General features: G+C 41.2%; 1 protein-coding gene across 4 annotated transcripts in view; it reads right to left on the bottom strand.

Moving 5' to 3' along the window:
- Positions 1-27,671, bottom strand: part of PRR16 (proline rich 16) — a 137,004-nt gene that overhangs the window by 54,423 nt on the left and 54,910 nt on the right. For all 4 annotated transcript variants that reach the window (XM_048502913.1, XM_048502912.1, XM_048502914.1 and 1 more), the window contains exon 2: positions 141-1,027. In XM_048502913.1, coding sequence (XP_048358870.1) covers positions 269-1,027 — 759 coding nt within the window. In that variant the 3' untranslated portion in view covers positions 141-268. The remainder of the gene's footprint in view (positions 1-140; positions 1,028-27,671) is intronic.

Here is a 27,671-nt window from a genome sequence, read left to right as displayed (position 1 = left end):
GAATGTGTATCTATAACTTAAGTCGTTTCACTGTAGTAATTTATATGATTATTTGTAACACAGCCATTACATGAGTTTTCAACAATGAAATTATGCAGTTTATGCATCAAACATCAACAAACGGCTCTCTTTTTACTTACCATGTCGTATTCATGCCACTTTGCAGAAGAAAGGATGTAATATATTGGGCTTTTTATTGCTCGAGTAGAAAGTGCTCATTACTTTTTTATGTTTATACATAAAAAAACAGTTTTCCAAATGGGATACATCACACTGTTGTAGTGGTCGATTTCCTCAAGATGGTCTTCTGGGGTTTTGGTGCAGTTTGTGGAGGCACAGTTGCAGGTCTGAGAGGGGGAAAACTACTACTGGGGCTTATTCCCATTCCTCCATTTTCTAGTGGAAAAGGAGGAAGTGGGGGAGGTGGTGGTGGTAAATGAGGACATAGGTGAGGAAGCTTTCCTAGTGTATGAACAGGTTCGCTGTGCAAGTGAACCTCCCTGTTTTTAATATTATACCTAACATCACAGTCAGCACAATAGCCATGGTACTGCACTTTTTCATTAAATCGTACCCGTTCCCTTGTTCCAGGCTGAGGACACCTGTCTTTTTCAGGTTTGTGCATCAGAGGTTGCATTGGAATTTTGTCCAAGTTACTATTAGGTATACAACATATATCTCCATTAGGAATTTTATTTGGTCCTCCTGGTAAACCTCCATTTCGCAATAGAGTCCCATTAGTTTTTACAGGATTGGCAGGGATAACTGGTCTTTGAGGGTCTTCACACTTCACAGGAGTCAACCTTGGAGGAGGTGGTGGTGGATTGGGCTTCCTTAATACTGTGAGAATGGCAGATGGATGGGCTGGGGGCTTGATGAGTGGTACGTTGGTTCGCACCTTGACCTTTTCCAAACTTGATGCTGTTGTGCTACTTGAGCTGCTGTTCAATGTGTCAGTTTTGGAACTGTCAGTCATCTCATCCTCAAGCTGTAGGTCAGAAGTGAGTGTATCAATCTGGTCAACCACCTGCATGAAAACCAAATGCAAGCTGAGATAAAGAGTTATGACAATAAAAGAAAGAGAAGGGTAGCTCATTTACATTTGCTAATAAATTTCATTCTGTACTTTAAAATGCAGCTACAAAGTACAGCTGCTTGTTTTACATATTAACTTATATTTCAGATAGATTTAACCTTGCATCCACAACCAAAACTTAAAGAAACAACATATTAAGGTTCTCTGTAATGAAATTCTTAACCTCTTTTCCTGGGCTTACACACTAGACTTGTATTTGAGTACAATGATAGAAATAAAGACTATCTTTTCCCTTAAACTATTATGGGGGACCCATGGCTACTCCCCCCACAGTACCATACCGCCCTGCATAGCGGGGGGGGGGGGGAGGAATGCTTATTCACAAGTAACCCTGCCCACGTGCCAGCCTAAAGAGTGATGCTGCCCTTGCAGAGATGGGGAGTCCATTCTGTTGCAATAGTCAGGTCTACCTCCAAGAGGCTTTCAGGAATTGTTTTTCTGTTCTCATGCTCTCAGCATGTTTGCCATATCAGCACATTATCATCTCCACAGCCAAGGAAGAATGTATCCTCAATACGATACAGTAGCCCTGCTAAATGGATACTCATTTTCAGCCACAAGAAGACTCCTGATGTCATTGCCTCCCCTGATTATCTTAACCCAGATACTCTCTTCTGTAACTAACTTCTTCTGACCACCTTACAATGCACTCTATTGTTTCTCAAACAGTCTATCCAGACGCCTCCCAGAAATTGTCCTAACATCCTCCATAGGTTGTCCTAATACACCCAGAGGTAGTTCTTCACTCTATAATTATCATACCCTCCAAAGGGCCAATTGCCCAGTGCCATTGACACCTTTTCATCTTTGTTACTGTGCCCAATTTGTTTCCCCGCCTAGAACAAAAGACTGGTTTGTTTGGCTCTGAACCCTGGCTGTTTGGTTCTGAACCCTGGATCTTCTTCATGTCATGTATTACCCATATATCCCATCCCACTTTCTATTCCAAATCTATTTTTCAACCTATTTATATCTTAGGAACTCTGTGTGTGTATGTTGGCTGCATTGTATAAATGATTGTGAACCCTTTATCCCCATAATAAATATTAATAAATATTATCAAATGTGCATTATATTCTTCTCTGTGGATTTTGTTCCAAGAGTTGATCTTCGTATACATTGGTGCTAAAAGATTCCTTACCCAGCCTCTAGCTGCATTAATAAGCAGTTTGCTCTAATATTCCCACCTATATTGAGAGACTGTGTTACCTTGGGTAACACCACGTCCTTACTATATAACTGCTCCACTCAACAGGCAATTGTTCAAATACATAACTAATGAGTCACAAATATTCCTCACCTGGAATATTGTGTACAGTTCTGGGCACCGCAATTCAAGAAGAATATGGACAACCTGGAACGGGTCCAGAAGAGGGCAACAAAAATGGTAAAAGGTTTGGAGTCCATGCCCTTTAAAGAGAGGCTTAGGGAGTTGTGGATGTTTAGTCTGGAAAAGCATAGGTTAACGGGTGACATGATAGTCATGTTTAAATATTTGAAGGATGTCATGTTGAAGAGGGAGCTTGTTTTCTGCTGCCTGAGACTAGGACATGGAGTAATGGATTCAAGGTTAAGTAAAAGAGATTCCACCTAAACATTAGGAAAAATTTCTTGATAGTCAGGGCTGTTCGACAGTGGAATTCACTGCCTCAGAGAATGGTGCAGTCTCCTTCTTTGGAGGTTTTCAAACAGAGACTGGATGAACATGTCGGGAGTGCTTTGACTGTGTGATACTGCATTGCAGGGGGTTGGCTTTGATGGCCCTTGGGGTCTCTTTCAACTCTATGATTCGTCCACTATTTTTCCTCAGGAACAGACTCATATGTCTCCTTGCATTTTACTGGGTTATTTCCCCCTTGAAGGCAGGTAGGTTTTCTAAGGGCAGTTTTGTTCTATATCAGATGTGTTGTGTGGGGTTTTTTTTCCCATTCTGTAGTGATGTCTGTAGTGGTGTAATTCCTTCAAGATGAACTGAATCACCTAAACTGGGCTCTACAGGTTAATGGTTACTCCATTACAGACATCAGAAGAGCTGCAAGACCAAGAACAAACCTGAAGAAAGATGATAAACAATCACCCAGAGGGAAGATGTTCTTACTGTGCATCAAGGGAATCACTGATCGTATAGGGAAACTGATGAAGAAACATAATCTCCAAACAATCTACAGGCCCTCTAAGAAAATTCAACAAATGCTATGTTCAGCAAAGGATAATAGGGATCCTCTAACCTCTTTAGGAGTTTACCACATACCATGTAGCTGTGGACAAGTCTACATAGGAACCACGAAACACAACACCCAGACACGAGTCAACGAACATGAAAGGCGCTGCAGACTAATTCAGCCGGAAAAATCAGCAGTAGCAGAACACATGATAAACCAAGCAGGACACGGAATGTTATTTGAAAACACAGAAATTCTGGACCACCCTGACAACCACTACATCAGACTACACAGAGAAGCCATTGAAATCCACAAGCTCATGGACAATTTCAACAGAAAGAAAGAAACCATGAAAATGAACAAAGTTTGGCTTACCAGTACTTAAAAACACTAGAATCAAGACAATGGTTAATGAATACCCACTCAGGTTGTCTCCAGGCAGGAAGCAATAAAAGGGATTAAAATGCCAGGCAACTACTACGCAGATGTCTTCACTAATTGATTATGCAACTTCATTGTTACTTACATATGCTAAAATGGGTGGATTCCACTCAACATATGCAAATCACACTTGCCAATTGCACCCTTTACACTTGTTAACCAATGCAAATGGTTCTTTCACCCACACTGCACATTCCACATGTATATATACTCCGGTTGCTTTACTACCATCAGATCCTCTGAAAATGCCAGCCACAGATGCAGGCGAAACGTCAAAAAAAAAATGCGACTGAAGTATGGCTATATAGCCCGGAAACCCCACAGCACTCCAGTACTGATATGGTTTATTTGATTCAATGTGAAATTAAAGATATAAAAGTCAGTGGCTTTTAGGTATCATATTTTATCATTTTCTGTGCATCTGAAAGGTAAGTTGTCACACTCTGACACCATACTTACTTAGGTAGGTTAATGGACTAAAATCCATTTGATATCTGTTGTAAGTGACAAATAAATCCACAAAAAATTGACCCAATCTTGACAAGATCAGTATTTATGAAGATCTGATAGATCCATTAACTTGAAATTACATGTATATAGAATTTATGCAGGTTTTGCATATCCATAATTCAAGTTTTGCTGGAGAAGTCTGAGCTTCAGTCTTCTGTGTGATTGTCAAGTCATGAATGCACAGTAACATCTGGATTACAGTCTGCTAGAAGTTTACAAAACCCTGTAGATCAAAATGAATGTTCCACAAGTAAAAATAAAAATAATTCAAGTATATTCTGCTACAAAAAAAGCACAGTATTCATTTGTTTATTTATTAAACCATTAACATCCTGCCTTCCCCATGACTCAAGGCAACTGTGACAGGATCCTTCACCCTCCTAACTTTCTGAGGCACACTAAACACACTCTGGCTGTGATGTTTCAGATGGTAGTGTGAGGTGATTTATAACTCTATTGCTCAGCCCTATCACTCCCCAGTATGTGAAAGAAGCCTGTTATTTAACCAAGGGCAAATTCCCCCCTTTCAAGGCACCAAAGAATAATGAGGCAGTTTTAATGAACAGAAGTAAAAATGTATAAACAGATGAGATTGTCTAAAAATGTGTAAAAATTGTATCAATTGTATAAAATGTATAATTGTATAAATTGTATAAAAATGTATAAACAGATGAGATAAGTAGGTTGAAAGTAGGCAGGAGATATACAACTTCAGTTTAGATTTCAATTTTCAATCACTGGCACAGATCTTAATTAGGCTCTATAAGTTTCAATTGCTTAGAGGTTTTAGAGGGGTTTTTTACTTCAGATGGTACAGTTCAATGTTACTGATGTTACTAGCTAATGAATTAACACAGACCTTGGGTCCTAACAGGCTGGTATCCTTTCAAGTATACACAGTTTTGACTTTGTTAGCTATCCATCTCAAACATAAATCTCATTCCTCAGGTAAGACTTAAAGCAAAATCCTAATACACCAGACATGATCCATTTATTGTATATAATCCTGCACTGACTTCTTCTATCCTGGAAGATCTATTCCTACCCCTGTTTATATTTATGGCCACTTGTGGTAAGTCACTGTACTACCACCTCAGCTTTGACCCCTAAATAAAGCAACCAGTTCTCCTTGTCTGGGTATTATTTGCTTCCTCAGCTTGTGCTGAAATGCACTCTCAGAGTAGATATGTTTTAACACTGAATTAAGGCAGTAGATGTTGTATTTCAGGAATCAAAACCCAAAAGCATACTCAAACTCTTTCTGTCAGAGACATACCCTCCTCCCTCCCTGAGTTATCTTGTTGTTATGTCAATTGGAGTATGGGTTAGCATACCCAATCAGGGTTCTTCTTTGTTCCTAAGGAGTTTGTTTGCCACTCTGATATGTAAACATCCTGTCTTAAGACAAATCTCATTTTTAGGCTCTCTGTTACTGTGCAGTCTGCCATAGCAACTTACAAGTTAAAATATTTCCAATTAAATCAGAATTATTATTATTATTATTATTATTATTATTATTATTATTATTATTATTATTATTAATTCAATTTGAATAAAGTAACAAACACAAAATCTTCCCCTTCCTCTTTAACCACCACCACCACCACCACCCGCCATTCAAACGCTCTAAAAAATGCTTGCAAAAAATGCTGGCAAGCCTTGCAATGTCTCCTGAAGCTCTCTATAAAGGGGGGGTTCCTTTACCTCGTCAGAGAGGTCATTCCACAGAGCAGGAATCATGGTAGAAAAGGTCAAGTGCCAGATAGGCTACTCTAAATGGTGGGATACCAACAAATGGCTGACTAGACTGTAGCTGGCACACAAAAACACATGGCAAGAGACAACCTTGGAAACATTTGTAACTTCTTTTGACTATAATTTAGTGTACTTGTTTCTAACAAGATCTCGTAAATTCTTCACATTGTGCACAAAGGTAAGTACAAATACACCAGTCAGAGATAATAATATGGGATACTAATTTAGCTGAAAGTCTAACCTAGGATCGAAAGTGTTCGATATAAGCATGTGCTATAGAATTAGCAAGAGATATAAGGAATTGAAAGGAAATTGATAGCCTTAATACATACAGATTTCAAATAAGCACCAATCTAACATGTACTGGCTTGGATTCAGTAATGCACAAGAGGAAACATAACTAGACTTAGCACAATTCTATTTCTACAAGATCTGTTACAACATCCATCACTTTCCTCCCTACATATTATACTGCACAGAAATTGGTTGCACAGCATCTTATGCATGTGGAAACACAAGCAGGGAGACAGTAAGGTTTGAGATGGCACAATAGTATTTTTCTTCCAATTCCACTTGCAAAAAATGGAAATTTGCAGTAGGATCCAACCCTTTATTAGGTTATTTAAGGCTGTCCTACATTATTAGCAAAAGCATAAAAATAGTTTTTATCAAACATGAAATGTGGCTGCTTCTTCAAAGTGAAATAGCTTTGTGAGGGTAAGAATTCATTTATTATTTATTTAGTGAAAAAATGCCTTTTCTTCAGGAACCTGCCCAACATAGCTTACAAAATAAAAAAACAATAAAGACAAACATTAAAATCCAACATTAAAAACCCAGCCCCACAAAAACAAACTCCAAAAACATAGACCATAAAAAACCACCTACCCCTTAAAATAACAGTATTAAAATGTGAAACCTTAACTGAAAACTGGGTGAACAAAAGTATTTTTAGCCTGGAGCCTTTTTTAAAAAAAAACGTGGGCAACAGGTGAGCCTGAAGGGAAAGGACATTCCTTAGATAATGTGGCTTCCTTTCTGATAAAAAGACTAAGGCCTTTTCTGCAAGCACAACTTACCGCACATTTTCCCAGTGGTCAGATCCTGCATCTTGGAAATGTTCTCCATGAAATCATTTCACACAACTCCTTTCCCCCATTGCTTTAGGTTTTTCCACCTTATCTCTTCAGTTGCATTTATTCCACATACTACTGCTGAAAATATATTATTCCTGATGGTGGTGAGATATCATCCATGATGCGGAAAAACACCCCCACCCTCTTTTTTTTTGCGCAGGTACTCTAGCAAGTCTGTGCAGTTACATTTTGAAAAGGCAATTCAGAAATGTCTCAGTCTCCATTTGTACTATTGAGAATTACCAAGCCAAAACAACTCTGGGAACAGGTGCCATTACCCGAAGAAACAGAAACTTGTAGCCCATCCTGTACACACACAAAACCCACATTTCTCAGCCAAATTTGATCTGCAGTAACATGCAGTTGTCATTGCAACTGTGCCTGATTACAGAGTAGGGATGCAATTGCTCTTAGTACTCTTTTCACCTACACGCAGCTTCATAATCTCTGACCTAATGTTACATTGGTAGTTTGATTTGAAATCGACAAAGCTCATCCAATCAACCATCTTACTTTGTATCCATGTGTGAATTAAGATCGCAAGTTCTATGTGAAACTGACAAAGCTGATCCAATTGACCATACTAGTTTTCTTTTGGTTGGAAAAATGGTGGCAATTCAATTTAAAGGAGTCAAAAAGTGGATATCAAAAAATTCTGAATTTTTCCAGCATACTTTGGGTTGCTTTGGCTCACCACCATCTGCTGAAGACTGCCTCTCAAGCCCACATGGCCTTGGAGGCAACAGAGGCATTCAGCTCAGCACAACTGCCTCTAAAGTACATGTGGGCTTGGAAGTGGAATGTATTTGAAAGCTGAACGCTGGGCTTGGCCCAGCTGGGTTCAGCATTTAGTTCTGCCCCTCTACCTTTAAAGTGCACTAGCACCTCAAACTATAGAGACACGGAGCAGAACTGTGGATGTGCATTCAGCTCTACAGCTCAGAATTTTTGGGGGTACGGTTGAAAAAACCCTGAAATATTAAAGTGCTTGGGAAGACAGCAAAGACACAATGAAAGGAAAAATGTTTCTGAAGCCAAACAGGGGGGAAATATTTGGAATTACATGGGAACAAATATAGCATTTGGTAGCAAGATACATTGTAAACAATTCATGTGGAAACCTAAGATTGGGTAATCATTTGACTCCCTCCTCCAAAGACAGTTGTTCTTTTTGTATCCACCAATTTCTTCTTTTCATCTGGGGCACTCAAGTCAAGACAAGAACCTTTAATGGCATATATTCAAATAAAAGAAAACACACATGGTATAGTAACCAAACATGAACTTACAATGACCAGGCAGAAATTTGGTTAAGAGCGCTTTCTTATAACAATATTAAGAAACCTAGCTATTTGCTCTAAAGCAGCACCCAAAATTTTGTTCAAAAGAAACATTGTCTTTTGTTGATCGGTCCAGCCTTCAGAACCGGCCAAGAGAGGTAGCAGAAATTTTAATCTAGCTGTCTCATATAGAGGGCAGTGGAACAAAACATGATACATAGATTCCTCACTATTTAACCTGCATATACAAAGTCTTTCATGGTGCGGGATATTTGTACCTCTTCCTTGTCTCACAGCAGAAGGTAAGACATTGCACCATTGCCCCAGGAGTCATATGAAATACTTAGGAAAATTGGCAAGCAGTACTTGCTAGCCTGAGCCATCAAGCCATGATACTCAAATTCATAAAGTTTGCCTATGATTGTCTTCAGCCCTTCATTTAGTGGTAACATGGCTAGGATGTTCACAGTTAGACTCAGGGCAGCCAGCTTGGCTTCAATAAGAGCCCACCAATCTGAAGAATACAGAGAGAAGAATACAGAGGGCTCTTATTGAAGCCAAGACAGGTAAAGCTCTTATCATGTCTAAAGCAAAGTTTTACCGAGTATTTGAAAGTTATATCCCAGGCCCTGGTCTCAAGGAGGTGTTGGCCTGCCTCCAAACAGAGAGCAGCACAGGGTACTGAATGGGGCAGGCCAAAGATTTTATAAAGGAAGGTAGATTGGATCTGTTCAATATCCCTATTCCAGGAATGGATCCTAAGAGGGACACCATATAGGAGTTGAGCACACGCCTTAGTGCTGAAAACCTTAAGCGCAGCAGGAAGGAATCCATGGCTGTTGTTAAAGAAAAAGTGCAGTATGGCCTTAAAGGTGATTTTTCAGGTAGCAATGACCCTATTCCTATGACAGGACCAACCTGACCTATGGTGAAAGTGCAGGCCCAGATATTTAAAGAGCTTAACCTGCTCAATTGACTCACCATTAAGAGACCACCTAGTAGGTTGCCAAGAACCAGAAAATACCAGAATCTTAGACTTTGTATAGTTGATATTGAGGCCATTGTTGCTGCAATATTTAGCACATTGGTCCAAAAGCCACCTAAGGCCTACCTTCATGCGGGATAACAAGTTAGAGTCCTCGGCATAAAGCAGAACAGGGATACTCTGGTTCTTCAAGGTGGGACAGTGGGAATCCAATTGCTTACGTGCAAGAGCCAAGTCATTAAGGAAAAGGTTAAATAATGTTGGAGCCAGAGCATAACCCTGTTTTACCCCTCTACAGGTGGGGATTTTATCAGTAAGTTGGCCATCTTGAGTGCACTTTACCTGGCAAACTGAATTGATATGCAGGGCTATATCTGGAGCACTCAAAAAGGTAAAAAAAAGAAGATAAATGGACAAGCAATTTCCATTCACCACAGAAATAAAATAATACCAGTATTGAGTCCAGAGGACATCTAAAGAGCCCATTTAATGACATAACAAGTAAGATCTGATTGTTCATTAACTCAAAGACAAGAATCTAGCTTGACAGTTCTCAAGGGTCCCATTTGTGCCGTTCTGCCTTTAATTTTAGGTAAGGTTTAATTAAAACAGTGAATAAAGCAAATGCTTCACATTTAATTAAACATGTACATGACTCTTCCACCACTGCCTTTTTTTCTATTTATAGTTTTGGATATCACCATTTGTACCACACTATTTCTGGCAGTAAAACTCCAACAGCACCTATTTTAAAATAATATCTACTGCTTTTTAAAGCAGTAAAAGTATGTTACTACCATTTTCTATGGCATTTACTGCTAGGTGAATTTTCTGAGCATTAATAAGAATTACTTTTTGGCCCATTCGTGCCAGCTTCTCTCTGTTGCCCAAAAGGAAATGAATTAATAAAGATTTGAACATATTTATTTGAAGCTAGCTATCTTAGTCAAGACATCAGCATCCATAGCTCTCTGAGTCCATCACTGTGGTGGACATAAGTAACTATGCAAGTGATATTAAAGAGGACATTACAACTTGTCGTATTGCTCAGTCCCATGCATAATCAGCATTCAAGTAGGTAAAGTACAAGCATAAAGGAAATTTAGGCTTCAGAGAACTTTGGAGAATTATTTGCATTATCATGCTTTGAAAGCTGACATACTAAGTAGATTACTTGCTAGTTCACAGTTTTTGTTCTTCAAAAAACAGAAAGTGAATGATCATAGAAAAAATTCTCACTGTTTAATGTAATGAAAGCAGAATGGACAATTACATATTAAGTTCACTATATTAGTGAGTGAAATGTATATGCAACAGCTACAGACAACAAGCTTACACAGAAATATAATTAAAGATATATTTACAAAATTTCAATCAATAAGGTAATAACTTTTTCCAACAAACTGCAAGCATAATCAAATCAGTATTGAACTATAATTTCTTATAGGATGACTCAAAAAATCAGAATTTTCCCATGCAAAGGACTAGTAAAGTTATGCCTTGTATTTCTTAATGAAAGCATAAAATAAATAAAATATTAAATCTCAAACTGGTAAAGAACAGAGAGAGACAAAGAGTTCTTACCACAGACACTAATCATAGAACATCACTGCCATTTTTTCTGGCTTTTGATAAATCAGAAGGCCGTGGAGGCTTTTGGCAAAAACTCCAACCATAAACAGGTACTTGGTAGCCATATTTAAATTAGTTCCAAGGTTTGGAGCAGTTCCAGCCAAGATTTTATTTTATTTAAGGCTATGGGTCAGCTGACCAGGCAAGCTGCAGTGGAGGACTCTAGCAAAGTTACAGTGGGGAATTTAAATCCCTTCAAACGCTTACAAGAAGAGGGCTCTGTTGCAGCTGCCATGACTCCGGGGGTCCTGCCACCATGCTGTGGCTTCAAAGAGCTTTGGTGGCTTACAAGTGCCCTGCCTCCAATGTGAAAGTTCCAGTGGGCTCTGTCAGCTGCCAGAGGGTTCTGTCACCACTGCTGTTGGTGAAAGAGAAAGTGGGTGTGTGACTCAGGCAACCATCACTGTGAGAGATGAAGTGTGTGGTGGCAACTACAAGGGGGTACAACTGGGGTCCCATCTCTGTGGAGGATTCTTTGCTTCTCCTCCCCTCCACCCAGCTGCTTTCCCCCACACTCTAACGATTTAAAAACAAGGAGAAAGTTTTTAAAGGACAGCTGAGCCAGCAGCTACAGAGATGGGGTGAAGAGCCTCCTTACACACCTGCATGCCTCTGTAGTCACCAGCTCAGCTGTCCTTCTAAAACTCCCCCCCCCCCATTTCTAATTGGCCAGACTGCAGATGAAGAAGTCAGTGATGGCTGTGAGACCTGCACAGCTCCCAGACACCAGGTCCACCAAGGTTTCTGTCCTGCCACACACTAATGAAACTGGTGAGCCCTGCAACTATGAAACCTCCTCCACCTGCCCCCTGCAATCAGTAACAATGGCAGCAAGAAGTGTAGGGCTCCTTCTGGTTGCACCTTGGTATTCCTTCCAGTGCAGGGTGTTGTATTTCCTCCCTTGGAATGTATTGCATAGGAGTGATTGCCTGATTTCAGAAGGCTATGGCTTCATCAGTGTGTACCAGTTGACTGTTTCTTTCTGCTTGTCACAGAATGACTAATGACAGTGGTGTCATTAGTATGCTGCTCCATGATTAGAAACTTGCTATGGGATCCAGTGGAATTGCTTTGGCATTTGCATTCTGTTGAGGCATCTTTCCTTCACATATTTTGCTTTTCAGAGTGAAAAAGAGTAAAGAAGAGTTTGGATTCATACCGTTTTTCTCAACCATAAGAAGTCTCAAAGCAGCTTACAAAACTCTTCCCTTCCTCTCCCCACAACAGACACCTTGGAAAGTAGATGGGGTTGAGAGTTCTGAGATAACTGTGATTAGCCCAAGGCGACCCAGTAGGTTTCATGTGTAGCAGTAGGAAGACAAGAGCAGTTCCCCAATTAGAGTTTGCCATTCATGTGGAAGAGTGGGGAATCAAACTCGGTTCTCCACATTAGAGTCCACCACTCTTAACCACTATACCACGCTGGCACTCTCCAGGATATTAATTAGCAATACCAGTACTCATGGTGCAGCAATATCAGAATCTTAAAAAGGAGCTCCCTATCCCAAAACAAACATGCAAATATGCAGAGAATAATTTTATATCTTAGAACCCTGCATTCTCATGATTAGGATGGTGTTCTTAAATGTTTATTTCATATCAATTCAATCAAAGTAAAATTGAATAGATTAAAATAAATTCAATAAATGTAATGATGACATGAATTCCATGAAAGATTTACACAACAGCTATTCCTGTGAAATTTTCATCGTTCATTAAAAAAAATGATAGCAATGATATCTCCATATAACATTGTGTTTACTAAAGCCAATTTACAAAAAGTGGTTCTAGTCTACTGGCTATGCAAAAAGATATTGCAAAGAAACCTGCCATAAAGCGGTAGGTTCTTATTATTGCAAAGCAACCATGTGTATACATTTTAATCTGACTTCAAAGAGAGATGAAAGAGAGAAGGAAATGATGGATTCATTCTCAAGATTTGTTTTACAACAGCCTCACACATTTTCATAAAGTACATCAAACCAGCATCAGTGCATACACACTTAAGAGGTAACATAAGAAACATTACATTCTTAACCATCATTCACATTCTAAGCATTATACTGATCATGATTTCATCTTATAAATTCTTTATGCTTTTTATTTTAAAAACTAACATTCCCAAATAAATTTGTAACTCTTTCAATGGGTAACTCTCGGTAGGAAACAAAAGTCTGCAAAAAGATAGCAAATTGTCCTACAAAGGTTCACATGACAACACTTAATGTCTGCACATATTATTTTATCTATCCACAGAGGCTAACCTTCTGTATCTAAAATGTATAATGTAGCACTAAATAAACACATGTATCTCTAACCAGAAGAAAGCTTGGCTTGTAAAACCATTAGACTGAAGTTTCCAGCAGAATAGAATGCAGATGGGATTGTACAGGTCCAAATCTAATCAGACCACATAGAGAAACTGAATGCTGAATGTATCAAGGTTGGGACTACCATTTCTTCTATTTTTCTTAATGTGGAGTGTTAGAGTTGCATGGTGAATGAGGTAAACTCCCGACAATTCCTTCTTTCTCACCTTCATTACAAATACAGCAGAAACCACTACAATTACTTCTCAGCCTTTGTTCTTGTTTCCCATTCATGAGTACAATAATGGGATATTATTGCTGATCTACTTTACATAATGATTATAAGAACTACTGCAAATAAAGCACTATACAAATGCTGATAATCAATAGTAATAGTCAGGGCTCTACAGTTTCATTCACCTTGATGCCAATGAAACAACCTTTCTTTCTTTGGAAAATACTCTGTGCTGCATTCCATAAACAGATTCTAATAAAAATGACTCAGGAACAATTATGGGTAAAGTCTTCCGCTCTTGAATCATTAATAACAACCTGCCTTCACGAACATTCAGAATAAGATCATTCTTTACCAAAAGATTATAAAATGACCATAGCCATGCAGAAATCAAGTGCAGGGGATTGCAACATATAGAATCATCAGTTCTGTCCACACACTGCACTTATCCTTCCCCTAGTGCTTTTCCCCAGGTGGAAATAGAGCCTGACAATGGTAAATGACAGTAGGAAGCCATGCTTTTGGAGGGTAGTAGTTGTTGGAAAGAGTGAAAAATTCTGAATTTAAAATTGCTTAGTTGGCATGTTTTCAGGAAGAAAGTTTTATTTGCTCTCTATTTTTTTACAGGTCATTATACAAAAAGTCTTCTGGTCCCCTGCTGTGGTCAGACTAGAATGTAGAAAATCTGGGTACAAATCAACTCGCCAAAACTCACTGGGTGGCTATGGGCCAATCACTGTCTCCAAGTTTTACCTCAGGATTATTGTGAAGATAAATCTGGGAAAAAGAGAACAAGATTTTATGTTGCTTTGGCTCCTCACTCTGGGCACAAAACTAAGAAGTCATATGTACAAACCATGAGGCATGTACTGGCTGCTTCAGAAGCAATGGCAAAGTATGTTTTTGCAATAAACAATAAAAATTTAATTAAATAGCCATGCATGATGGAAGAAGAGAGGGGCAGTCAACAGAGGAAAGCCCGTGTAAATTCAAGACCTGAACATGAAAAATGATACCATGGTTCAACATTAAATGTAAGCCAACCTATAAATGTGAATTAAAACATGCATAGTAATGCTGATGCAGTGCTTTGTATTCTGATTATTTATTAAGCATTTTTAGTATTCTCATTCTGTATTGTAGGATCACTATGTTTAATACACAACCAATGACAAAATAGGCTTCTCTCAGGATTCAGGTAAATTCTCAAAGAAAGGAGATTAAATAAAGTCTCTACTCCAAGTGTTTGGAAATGAAAAAAAGAAAAAAAATCCCTCAAATTATGTAGCTATAGGAATTAAGTAGATCCTTACCAAAGCAACACAATATGTTCCCTTCAGAAGGTTCCAGCTGTCCAAAATCAGGCAGGAGACAAGAGATTAGCAGAGAAAAGCTTAATTCTATCAACCACTCACAGAGATAGTGTTTATAAAAGGAAGCATGAACTTTCAAGCTGTGCTTCCAGCTGAAATGGTTTGAAAATACTGAAGGGAAGTTCTTGCATGCCTGAATACATCTGTACTCTTCTTGCCAGAAAACTTCTTTGTAGTCAGAAGACTTTAACCAAATTGATCTACCTGAGAAGCCTGAATTAATGTCATAAAAACAAAACGTAAAGCTAATCATCTCTTTAGAGAGCCATCTCTTATTCTGCCATCCCATGCTTCCCTGAATTTCAAGACAGTTATCAGAACAAAGGAAAGAAGAAAGATTAAAACAAAATAAGAGCTCACATTTGCAGGTCAAACCCAAAGTGAACCCAAAGCTTTGAAATGGATCAAACTCGTGGCCCTCCAGATGTTATGGACTACAGTTCCCATCATCCCCTGCCAGCTGGGGATGATGGAACCTGTATGATGCTGGCAGAGGATGATGGAAACTGTAGTCCACAACATCTGGAGGGCCGCAAGTTTGGCACCTATAAATCAGAGCAAAGGATCCACAACAGCTACTAAAGCAATTAATTATGCAGATAAGATGAAAAAAATCAATTGATATCTGACGGAAATATTCATGAAGAATGAAATACAATGATGCCACCAGCTGTGACAAATGACTGAAAGTCTTATTAATGACAAAAAGAACAGCAGAACTGCCATTCTCTGGGCATAATTCTAACAGAATAAAAACCCCTCACTAGCACAGAATGAAGCCTGAACACTAAATAGGCAGAACACATTGCCCCCTTTATTCTCCTGTGCTCAGGGTCCCTTTACCATCTCTGGGACCCCTTTTCCCCTCTTTGGGAGGGTTTTAATAGGGGTTTATTGCTGATGCTGTTTTATTGTATTGATCGCTGTATTTTATTTTAATGGGCTTTTAATTGTATACATTGTAAATTTATGCTGTCCACCGCCCAGAGCCCTTCGGGGGTAGGGCGGTATACAAATTTCAGTAATAAATAAATGAATGAATGAATGAATGAATGAATGAATGAATGAATGAATGAATGAATGAATGAATGAATAAATAAATAATAACTGACTCTCAATCTATCCATTTCAATGTAAAAATGAAGTATATGCTCAGATATTCTGCCAGAGAAATCAATGGGCTTCATGAGTGCATAACATTGGCCTTTTCCACACTAGTCATTTATAACATATCTGGCCACTAAATGCTATTTTTTCCCCTTTGAATTCTGCATGTTTTTTCCTCTGGTTCTGAAAACATTTTTCCTTCATTTTTCCTCTGCTGTTTTAACAAGCATTTTAACTATAATGGGGTTTTTTTATCTGTTTCTGAGCCAGCTTCCCTTGAGCTTTCAATAATGTTAAAACGGTCTTTACTTCTCCACCCCACCAAACATCTGGGCATCATCCATGAGAGGTGAGAAGAAAAGCTGAGAGGTGATGCAGAGTTAAGCTTCTCTCAAGCATGGCTCACCAGAAAAAACCATAGCCGTTGGCAGCTGTCCTGGTAAGTGAAAAAACTTCATTTGTGGACATAGCACCAGAAGCCTAATGCCTTGCTGCATATTACCCATAATCCTTTTGAAAAATGACTTAGTGACCTTTACCCCAACATATTTATTCCACATGCACATCAGAGAAAAAAAAGAGAATTCATAGAGCTTTACAAGTTTTCTATAAAATGAAAGCAAACTAAAATTGCAAAATGGCTTACAGTAAACTTCTTACAGTAAAATTTACTTACAGTAAAATTCTTCTCATAAATGTATTCTGGATTTTCTCAATAGAGTCCATGATGGTTTTACCCCAACCCCAGACTTCTATCCCGTATAACATAAAGGAGATCACTTTCTTGATGAACAACTTAAGGGCAGAGTCTACCAAACAATCCCCTTTAAAGAACAAGAATTTAACGATTAACCCCATACTTCTTAAAATAGCTGCACGCAAGGATGTCAAATGTGCCTTCCAAGAGAGTGTCTTGCTGCATATTAATCCAAAAACGTTGTGGTAATGGGTGATTTCAACTATCCCCACATAAACTGGAAGAATGCATATTCAAGTCATAGTAAGGAGAAAGCATTCCTGGATATGCTAAATGACTGTGGCTTGGAGCAGATGGTTGTGGAACCAACCAGGGGACAGGTGATCCTAGATCTAATTCCATGTGGGACGCAGGACCTGGTACAGGAAGTCAGTATTGTGGAGCCGATAAGGAATAGTGACCACAATGCAGTCAGATTCGGTATCTCTGCTTGTGAGCAAGTGACAACAACTAATGTAGTCACATTCACCTTAAGAAGGGGAAATTTCTCAAAGATGAGGGGGATAGTGCGCAGGAAGCTGAAAGGGAAAATCAAGAGAGTCAAAACTATCCAAGATGCTTGGAGGTTATTTAAAAACACAGTAATAACAGCTCAGCTTGAATGTGTTCCGCAGGTTAGGAAAGGCAGCACCCAGTCCAAAAGAAAGCCACCATGGATAACAAGGGAGGTTGAGGAAATTATCAGAAAAAAGAGGATGTCTTTTAGAAAATGGAAGTCCAGCTTGACTGATGAAGAATACGAGAAGGAACATGAATGGTGGCAAAAGAGAAGCAAGTTAGCTGTAAGGGAGGCAAAAAAGGATTATGAGGAACAAATGCTGCGAACATCAAGACCAGCAACAAGCAGTTCTTCAAGTACATCAAAAGAAAGAAGCCAGCAAGGGAAGCGGTAGGCCCGTTAGATGATGAAGGAACAAAAGGTGTGCTAAAATATGACAGGGAGATTGCAGAGAAGCTGAATGAATTCTTTGCATCTGTCTTCACCCAAGAGGAAGTGAGGAAAATTCCTGCACCTGAACCAAACTTCTTAGGAGGCGAATCCGAGGAACTAACGAAGATAGTGGTAGACAAGGAAGATGTTCTGGCAGCCATTGATAAACTAAATGCTACCAAATCCCCTGGCCCAAATTGCATTCACCCAAGAGTTCTTAAAGAGCTCAAGCATGAAATTGCTGATCTCACTTTAATATGCAACTTATCCCTGAAATCTGCCTCCATCCCTGAAGACTGGAAGATGGCCAATGTCACACCAATCTTTAAGAAAGGGTCTAGGGGGGACCCAGGAAATTACAGGCCAGTCAGTTTGACATCTGTTCCTGGTAGATTATTTTTATATGTATGTATGTATGTATGTATGTATGTATGTATGTATGTATGTATGTATGTATGTATGTATGTATGTATGTATTTATTTATTTATTTATTTATTTATTGTTTGAACTTTTATACCGCCCCATCCCCAAAGGACTCTGGGCGGTGTACAGTATAAAATATTAATATAAATAAATGGCTAAAACCTTTAAAACAGCGATAACAGTAATAATAACAGTAATAGAGACGTCCGGCCAACCCCATTTTAAAAAATTCTCCCCGGAGGAGGAGGACGAGTCCCAGGATGACAGGCCCAGATGTAAGGAGCCAGCTAGGGGCACCATTTCAGTGGCTGGTCCCTCCAAAGGCCCGGCGGAACAACTCCATCTTACAGGCCCTGCGGAACTCACTGAGGTCCCGCAGGGCCCTAACAGCCGGAGGAAGAGTGTTCCACCAGGCCGGGGCCAGAGCCGTAAAAGCCCTGGCCCGTGTGGAGGCCAGCCGCATCATTGAGGGGCCAGGGACCACTAATAAATTGGCCTCCACAGAACGGAGAGGCCGTGCAGGGACATATGGGGTGATGCGGTCTCAAAGATAAGAGGGTCCCCGGCCGCGTAAGGCCTTAAAGGTCAACACCAGCACCTTGAAGATGATTCGGAACTCTACCGGGAGCCAATGCAGCTGGCGCAGCACAGGCTGAATATGATCATAAATGGTGCTGCCTGTGAGCAGACGCACCGCTGCATGCTGAACCAGTTTTAGTCTCCGGATCAAACGCAAGGGAAGGCCCGCGTAGAGCGAGTTACAATAGTCTAACCTGGAGGTGACTGTTGCATGGATCATAGTGGCTAGGTCTGCCTGAGAGAGGAAAGGAGCCAACTGTCGGGCCTGGCGGAGATGGAAGAAAGCAACCCGGGTTATGTGGGCCACCTGGGTCTCCATTGAAAGAGACAAATCCAGGTGGACCCCCAGGTTGCGCACGGAGGGGGTCGGCGCCAATGTGACCCCCTCCCATTAGTAGAATCTATCATTAAAGATAAAATTATAAAACATGTAGAAAAGCACGACCTGCTGAGGAAGAGTCAGCATGGCTTTTGCAGAGGCAAGTCCTGCCTTACAAACTTACTAGAGTTATTTGAGGATGTACCATATATACTCATGTATAAGTTGACCTGCATATAAGTCGAGGCACCTAATTTTACCACAAAAAACTGGGAAAACTTATTGACTCACGTATAAGTCGAGGGTGGGAAATGCAGCGGCTACTGATAAATTTCAAAAATAAAAATAGATACCAAAACAATTACATTAATTGAGGCATCAGTAGGTTAAATGTTTTTGAATATTTATTTCAAACAAAAACAGTAAACTAGCTCTGTAAGCCCTGATTCTCCCTTTAAATCCACTCAGAAGGGGGGGGGGTAATTTAAAGGGAGAATCTGGGGAATATTTGAGGGTGCCTGTCAGGGGACGAATGTTTATGTTAGCAGTGCCAACATTTCAGAGTATCTTTAGGAGACCATCCTGATAATATCACCCATGTTTGGTGAAGTTTGGTTCAGGGGGTCCAAAGTTATGAACCCTCAAAAGGGTAGCCCCATCTACTATTAGCTTCCATTGGAAACAATGGGGGATGGGAGCACCCATTTTGGGGATCCATAACTTTGGATCCCCTGAACCAAACTTCACCAAACTTGGCTGATATCATCAGGAGTGTCACCTGATGATACCCTGAAATTTTGGTGCTGCTAGCCTAAAAACTGCGCCCCCTGGCGGCCAACAAAGTAAAAACCCTAAAATATTTTTTAAAAATACACCTCACTCACGTATAAGTGGGGGGGGGGGCTTTTTCAGCACAAAAATGTGCTGAAAAATTCGACTTATATGCAAGTATATATGGTAAACAGGCATGTGAATAAGGGGGAAACAGTGGACATCTGAGGGGGGATATGATTGAAGTCTATAAAATTATGCATGGGGTAGAAAATGTTGACAGAGAGAAAAATTTCTCTCTTTCTCACAATACTAAAACCAAGAGGCATACATTGAAAATGCCTGGGGGGGGGGGGAGAATAAGGACTAATAAAAGGAAACATTTCTTCACGCAACGTGTGATTGGTATATGGTGCCATAGGAGGTGGTGATGGTCACTAATCTGGATAGCTTTAAAAGCGGCTTGGATAGATTTATGGAGGAGAAGTCGATCTTTGGCTACCAATCTTGATCCTCATTGATCTGAGATTGCAAATGCCTTAGCAGACCAGGTGCTCAGAAGCAACAGCAAGAGAAGGGCATTGCTTTCACATCCTGCATGTGAGATCCCAAAGGAATCTGGTGGGCCACTGCGAGTAGCAGAGTGCTGGACTAGATGGACTCTGGTCTGATCCAGCAGGCTTGTTCTTATGTAAAGTCTCAGAAATATGGAATAAGGAGCTAGATTCCTCTATTTTGCCAAATCAATTGGATATATCCCTAAATTCTATACCCACTCTTTCTATGAACCTTAAGCACAAAAAAAGGTTTAGGACCTGAACACTACAGTGACTGTTTAGCAAAGAACTAAGTTAAGTGTCTAATTGTTGAAGCTGTAACCATCAAGGTGCATATCTTAAATATATGCTTTGGGCCTGTCAATTTATTATTTTATGGACGGAGAACTTTACAACTTTATCAACGTTTTAGCATGTGACATTAAGACAGTAATTGGACATGGGCATATTTTAAGATATTTAGATATTTCTAGATACTTAGAAACACACACACACACACACACACACACACACACACACACACATATATGAATGTGTAAGCATGGGCAGCCCTATCCAAGAACCGGATGCTTGGACACTTCTCCCAGAGATGCTTCCTGGTAGCGCTGGAGGCTTTGCAAGTGTGAAAGCCTCCTTGCCACTGAGAAGCCCCCATGGGGTTCAACAGGCTTATGTCACCCAAAAGTGTGGTACAGGTCTGCTTTCCTGGTCGCCAGTGTAACACACTGAATGGTTCAGAGGAAGTCAACTAATGTCAGCTCCTCCCTCAGCCCTGCCAGCGAACTTGCCCCCGGGCTGCTCCTGCTTCACCAACAGCAGAGGAGGTATTGGGATGCTGGTGCTGTGGTTGGTACTGTGTTTCAGCACCAGAGGGGATTGTGGTAGTCTCACACTGAAGAGATCACCCCTTCGCCAGGGTAAATGCGCCAGGAAGAGCAAATCCACAGGATGGGACTCTTAGTGTCTGTTCTTTCTCATTTCTGATCAACAGTTTTCCTCATCTTTAACAGGACAATTAACAGAGATGGTAGGGTATTCAGAATTTTAATTTCTATATTTACTAAACATTTGACTACTTAGTTTCAACCAAGAATTACAAATGTAGCATAACACACTGTTTACTGATCAGTACTTAATATATTTCACTGAACTATATATTTTTATTTTTATTATTATTATTATTATTATTATTATTATTATTATTATTATTATTATTATTATTATTATTATTATTTATTCAATTTCTATACCGCCCGATCCCCAAAGGGCTCCGGGCGGTGAACAACATAATATATAAACAATAAAAAGGAGCAAATCCAGTAAAATACAAACAATACAAAATACAAACTATACAGACACAAGCAGGGCACATAGCTTTGAGACATGTTTAGGAAGCACAGTTTGTAACAAATTTCTTTGGCTAGGAACCCATGCTGCTATTACACAGTTTTCACAGTTTTCTATGACACAATTTTTAGACTTGCAAAGTCTACTAAGCAGAGACTGATGTTTACGCCATGTCCCTAGAGCTATCACCATTTTCCTTCAAACTCAATCCTCAAACCTCTTTCATTATGTTTCAATAAACAATTGTGCATGCTTCATCACACCTTATTTAACAGTAATGCTGAACTCAGAAACAAACTAAACACTGGACTAAAAATCTGGACATAATAATGCATTATGTCAGGAAAATGAGACCTGTTTGGAAGTGGGAATGACATCCTCCTTGGTGGCCCTTATGAAGACAGAAAGGCACAGGATATTAATTTTTCTAAATAAATGTCCTGAGACAGATCTCACTGCTAGCTCAGGATTCACTGCAGTGCCCACACTTACCAAACACAGACTGAGCACTGATGAATCCAGGCACCGACAGGGTCAAGACCCTGCACCCTGGGAGATGCGCCCAGGTGCCGCGTCACCAACCAGCCTGGGAGCAGCAACTGATGGCAAAGTCAAGGGTCTATTGCAGAGGTGGTTAGAGTTGTTGGAAAGATGTAGTAGTCTGCCCTGGCAACAGGAAGGGAAAGAGAGGTGGACATCACAGATGGAGGATGGGCAGACCTGATATAGGGAGCTAGCAGCAGCAAACAGGCAATTTGAGAGCCAGGCGGCCAGACACCATGGGGGGCCTCAGCAACACCCCAATTGCCAGCCATTACAGGGCCAGTCAGGCTTTCAGGCCAGGCTATCAAATTGTAAGCCAGTAGGGCTTGACAGATGGTCCAAGAGCCAATAGAGGTCTGGAGACAGGCCTTGGCCAAGGGAGGGGAGAAAGCCAGGAAGGATAAAAGGGAGGAACACTGACACTCAGAGGGGAAGAGAGATAGACTGAAGTCTATGTGCTTGTTTCTGTCTTCAGTTTGGTCCTAGCTGGATCCATCTTTCCCATGCATTTCTGCTACAAGAACCTGCAAGCCACACCCATATGCTGCAGCACACACTTACAAGCTGGAAAATGATGGCATAAAGTATTCCAGCAGAGCCTTAATGGTTGTTCTCCCAATCTGACTTTGAAGCAAAGCTTTCCAGCTTTAAGATCTAAACTTTTATTATGCTAGCTAATTTTAAAGCAATACTTCTGTGTTCAGGTTTGTCATCTTGAAGAGATCAAACATTTGCAGCCTTGGACAAATATTGACTAAACTGAAAAATACAAGCTGTAAAAAGAGAACCCATTGTAACTGGAATAGTGTTTTAACTAAGGAATCTATATTTAATAGTTGTGTGACAGAAGCAAACAATACCTTGTCAAGATAGCAAATAAGGAACAAATGATGTGAATATTAAGAATTTTTGGGAACAAATATGTTTTGTGGATAATAAATATTATATCAACCTGCTTCTTCGACTAACCTTACATCATTGTTTGCAAATGTTATTTCATGCTCATCTTCTATAGGCACTTGACAGGTTGATAAATTTGGAATATTTTATGTTCAGTCCTTTCTGACCTTTATTTCTTCCCCACCAGCCTTGTTCTTACTTGCCATGCCTACTCAGAAGAGTCCATTGGATACTCACCGTGAAGGGCTTTTCTACTGGAGGGAAGGGAAGACATCTTGTCTGAGATGTGCTCTTCACCACTTGCAGAGAGGCAGGACCAATCAGAAACTTGCTGACGTCACTTCCTGTGGGTGTCCTCAGTTCCAATTTCCTCAGTATCTTGTCTGACATAGTAGTCTCAATGAGGACCCCAGGAATACAAACTCAACACAAACAATGTGTAACAACATGTAACATGTAACAATAACTAACTGTTTCTAGTTCTGGCTCCCTTTTTTAAAATGTATTTGTTGATGATTTCTGTTCATGTGACCATCATTGGAGAGAAAAAGAAACCAGGGAGGGTCAAGATGTCTTCCCTTCCCTCCAGTAGAAAAGCCCTTCATGGTGAGTATCCAATGGACTCTTCTACTGGGGGGGGGGGGAAGACATCTTGTCTGGGACCTCCCCGAGCAGTGTCCCCCAATCAGGGTGGGTCTCTTTAATCTCCTATGATGGTCTCCAAAACTCGTCTACCAAACATTGCTTCGGTAGCCGCTATGGAGTTCAATTTGTAGTGCCTCACGAATGATGATATGGAAGACCAGGTGGCCACCCTGCATATGTCTTCAACTGATGCCTGATTTCTGAGAGCCGCATTGGTTGCTGCGCTCCTAACGGAATGAGCGGTTATACCTATTGGTATTGGCAGATTGTTGGCCTTGTAAGCCTCTATGATCGTTGCCTTTATTGTCGAGCTCACAGCCGCTTTCGACATTGGTAGCCCCATTTTGGGGGGTTGTATATTCACAAATAGAGCCTCTGATTTTCGAAGTGTTTCCATTCTGATCAGATAAGCTTTTAATGCCCTAAGGACATCTAGCGTGTGCCACGCTCTTTCCTTGGGGTGTGAAGGATTTGGCATGAAGTTGGGAATTGTGATCTCTTGACTTCTGTGAAAATGTGTGTTCACCTTTGGAATGAATGCTGGGTCTGGTCTTAGTATCACTCTGTCCTTATAGAAAGAACACAATTTTGAGTTTGCTGACAATGCTTGCAGTTCCGAGACCCTTCTTGCTGACGTGAGTGCTATTAGAAACAGGGTCTTCATTCTTACCCACCTGAGGGGTGTGGTTTGAATCGGTTCAAATGGCTGTTTTGTGAGCGTATTAAGTACTGTATGCAGCCTCCATGATGGGAATCTGTGCACTGTTTGTGGTTGTGACATTTTTACCCCTCTCAAGAAGCTGACAATGTCTGGGTGTCTGGATATTGGAGTGGAGGCAATCAATGGGCATACCGTGGCTATGGCCACTAACTGTCTTTTTAAGGTGGTGCTTCGAAGGCCCATATTGAACCCCTGTTGAAGGAATTCCAGTATGGTATGGATCGAAGGACTTTCTAGGTCTACTAACTTTCTTCTGCTCCACCTGACAAATGCTTTCCAGGACAAATTATATATATTTATCGTAGATTGCTTCCTTGCTGCCAGTATCGTGGATGTTACTTTCTCAGAATATCCTTTTTGTGTTAGACGGCTCTTTTCACAAGCCACGCGGTCAGCTTGAGCCACTCTGGATCGGGGAAGTTGATGAGCCCCTGAGTTAGTAGGTCTGGATCTGGCGACAGGTATATTGGTGGGATTACTGCCATTTCCTGAATTGCCGAGAACCATGGCCTCCTGGGCCATCTGGGCGAAATCAGAATCACTGTAGCTTTTTGCTCTTTGATTTTCCTGAGGAGTCGTGCTATTATAGGAAATGGTGGGAATGTGTATAGGATTCCTGGAGGCCATGGCGCTGTCAGATCATCCGTATCTATTGCTTTGGGGTTGTAGAATCTGGTCATGAACCGTTCTACCTGGTTGTTCCCCGGGGGTGCGAACAGGTTCACTTCTGGCCAGCCCCAGTTTTGCGTGATTTTCTGGAACACCCGTGGGTTGAGTTGCCATTCTCCCTCCTGAATTTGTTGTCTGCTCAGCCAGTCCGCTTTCTTGTTTTGTGTTCCTTTTATGTGTTGGGCTTCCAGGGACAGTAGATGTTGTTCTGCCCATAATAGGATTTTGGTTGCTTCTTGGTGTAATCTTCGGGATTTTGAGCCCTCTTGATTGTTTATGTACATCTTTGCAGTGATGTTGTCTGTCTGAACAATTACATGTTGGTTTTGTAACTCTGGCTGAAAGTGAGCTAGTCCCTTTAGAATGGCTCTTGTTTCCAGGAGGTTGATGGGCAGTTTTGACTCCTGTGCTGTCCACTTTTCCTGAGTGAAGTGATGGTTGAGAGTTGCTCCCCAGCCTTGTAGGCTGGCGTCTGTGAACATCTGCGGTCTGTTGTGGTGCAGGTACCTTTTTCCCTGCTTGAGATTGTGGCTGACCATCCACCATTGCAGGCTTGTTTTTACTGCAGTGGGTAGAATTATTCGTTTGTCTCTTTTTAGCAGTATGTCCCTTTGGAATTGTCTTAGAAAAAGTTGGAGTGGTCTTGCATGAAACCTTGTTTTGCTTGTTGAAGGGCCTGAAGTTTGGTTTGTTCCGAAAGGAATTTTGCTGTTGCCAATTGGTGCGTGGACCCTCTCTGTGAGTTCTGGGTAAGGTTCTATGGGACCTGAAGGTTGTTCGCATTTGGCCTTGTGGTCTGTCCTGTTTTACAGCTTTGGGCATTGCCTTCTTTTTATCTTTTGTTTCTACAAGCACCTGATCCAATTCCTTACCAAATATGGCTTCTCCATAATATGAGTATGCTGCAACGACATGTTTGGATTGAGTGTCTGCTTGCCAGGGGCGGGGCCATGCATTGCGCCTTGCAACCATGTTGGAGGCGATGGTTCTGGCCGTTAGTGCTATAGCATCCATGGTGGCATCTGCTATGAATGCGTTGGCTATTAGGACTCTTTCTACTCCCTCCCTTAGGGCCATGTCCTCTGGTGGTAGTCTTTCTAGAATTCTCTGAAGCCATACCATGGCAGCCCTAGATACTGTACAGGCTGGTGTTAAGGATTTGACTACCGCCGCCAGCCATTCATGTGACCTGCGGAGCGCTGCTTCAGACCAGCGATCTAGAGGGTCCTTAATGCTTCCCTCCCCGTCCTTAGTTACTAGTCCCCCCGAATGTAGAATGGCTACCGGGGAATCCACGGGAGGGTTTTGCAGCATGGCATGGAATGGAGCTGGCATTAAATATGTTTTCTTAAATGTGGGTGGAAGGCCTTTCTTGCCTGCCGGGTTTAGCCATTCCTTTTTAATTCTTTTGACAAAATATTCTGGGACTGGGAAAACATTTTCTCCCTCAGTTTCCTTTGGAAAGTAATCCTGTTTCCCTTTTGGGAATCCTTTGATTGTCTTAGAACTGCCCGCCTCATTAAGTGGCGTGCTAGGTTCTTCGGCGTCTGCTTGATCTTGTAGGTCCAATGCAGAGATTGTTTTAGCAATCAATAGCTACAGGTCCTCATTTTTAAATAGTTTGGAGATTTGATCAGTTGCTTCCTCTGAGATCTCTTCTCCTTTGGAGAACCTTTCAGTTTCTCCCAATTCTCCTATTTCTGACCCTTCCTCTTCCTCATCAGGGAAGGTTATGGGGTCTCTGTAACATCCCATCCTGACCTCCCCAGTGGGATTGGGATTGGACTCGATTTGGGGACGCTGGGACCGCTCTTTTTCCTTTCTTCTATCCCTTGCGTCTAGTGCTTTTTCAATTTGCTCCCACAGTAGCTCTGCAAAGGCAGCAGGGGGAGCATTCTGCCAAGCTGTGATAGCAGAATTGGCGGGATTTTCTTTCTCTGCCACGGGGGCTTTTGGGTCTGATGCCTCCGGCTCGTCTCCCTCCCCCTCAGACTCCGTTTCAACGTCCCTCTCCCTAGTCTCGAGACTGGGACCCGGGACTTGCCTGATCGGTCGGCCGTCGCTCTCCCAAGCCGCGCCTTCTTGCTGTCCCGATCTGTCGGCCGAGTGCTCCACCGCCCGCGCAGGGTTGGAGGAACTCGGCTGGGAACCGGCCTTAGTGGCTGTGCCCTGGGAAGGCGCACAGCTCCCTTGCGGCAGTTCCTTGCGCGTCTTCTTGGGCGCGGGAGTTCCCTCTGCGCGCCCTGCCGCTTTTTTGCTCTTTTTGCTGTCGACGGTTCTTTCTGGCGAAAAACACTCCATTTGTTTTTTCTTGGCACCCTTTGCTCTGGTGCCCTCTGCTGCCGATCAAGAAAAGGTCTCCCTTGGGGGAGTGAAGGATCAGTTCGCCATGTTTTTCCTGCCTTTTAGGTTGTTTGGGCTTGAAGAGCCTTGCACTGAGTTTTGCCCTTCCAGCTGTTGCTTTCCCCCTGCCTAGGCCACACAGGA

The sequence above is a fragment of the Sphaerodactylus townsendi genome, linkage group LG07, assembly GCF_021028975.2.
Source record: "Sphaerodactylus townsendi isolate TG3544 linkage group LG07, MPM_Stown_v2.3, whole genome shotgun sequence".
Lineage (NCBI taxonomy): Eukaryota > Metazoa > Chordata > Lepidosauria > Squamata > Sphaerodactylidae > Sphaerodactylus > Sphaerodactylus townsendi.
Note: the sequence above shows the minus strand (reverse complement) of the source record. Positions and strands in the feature narration are given on the sequence as shown.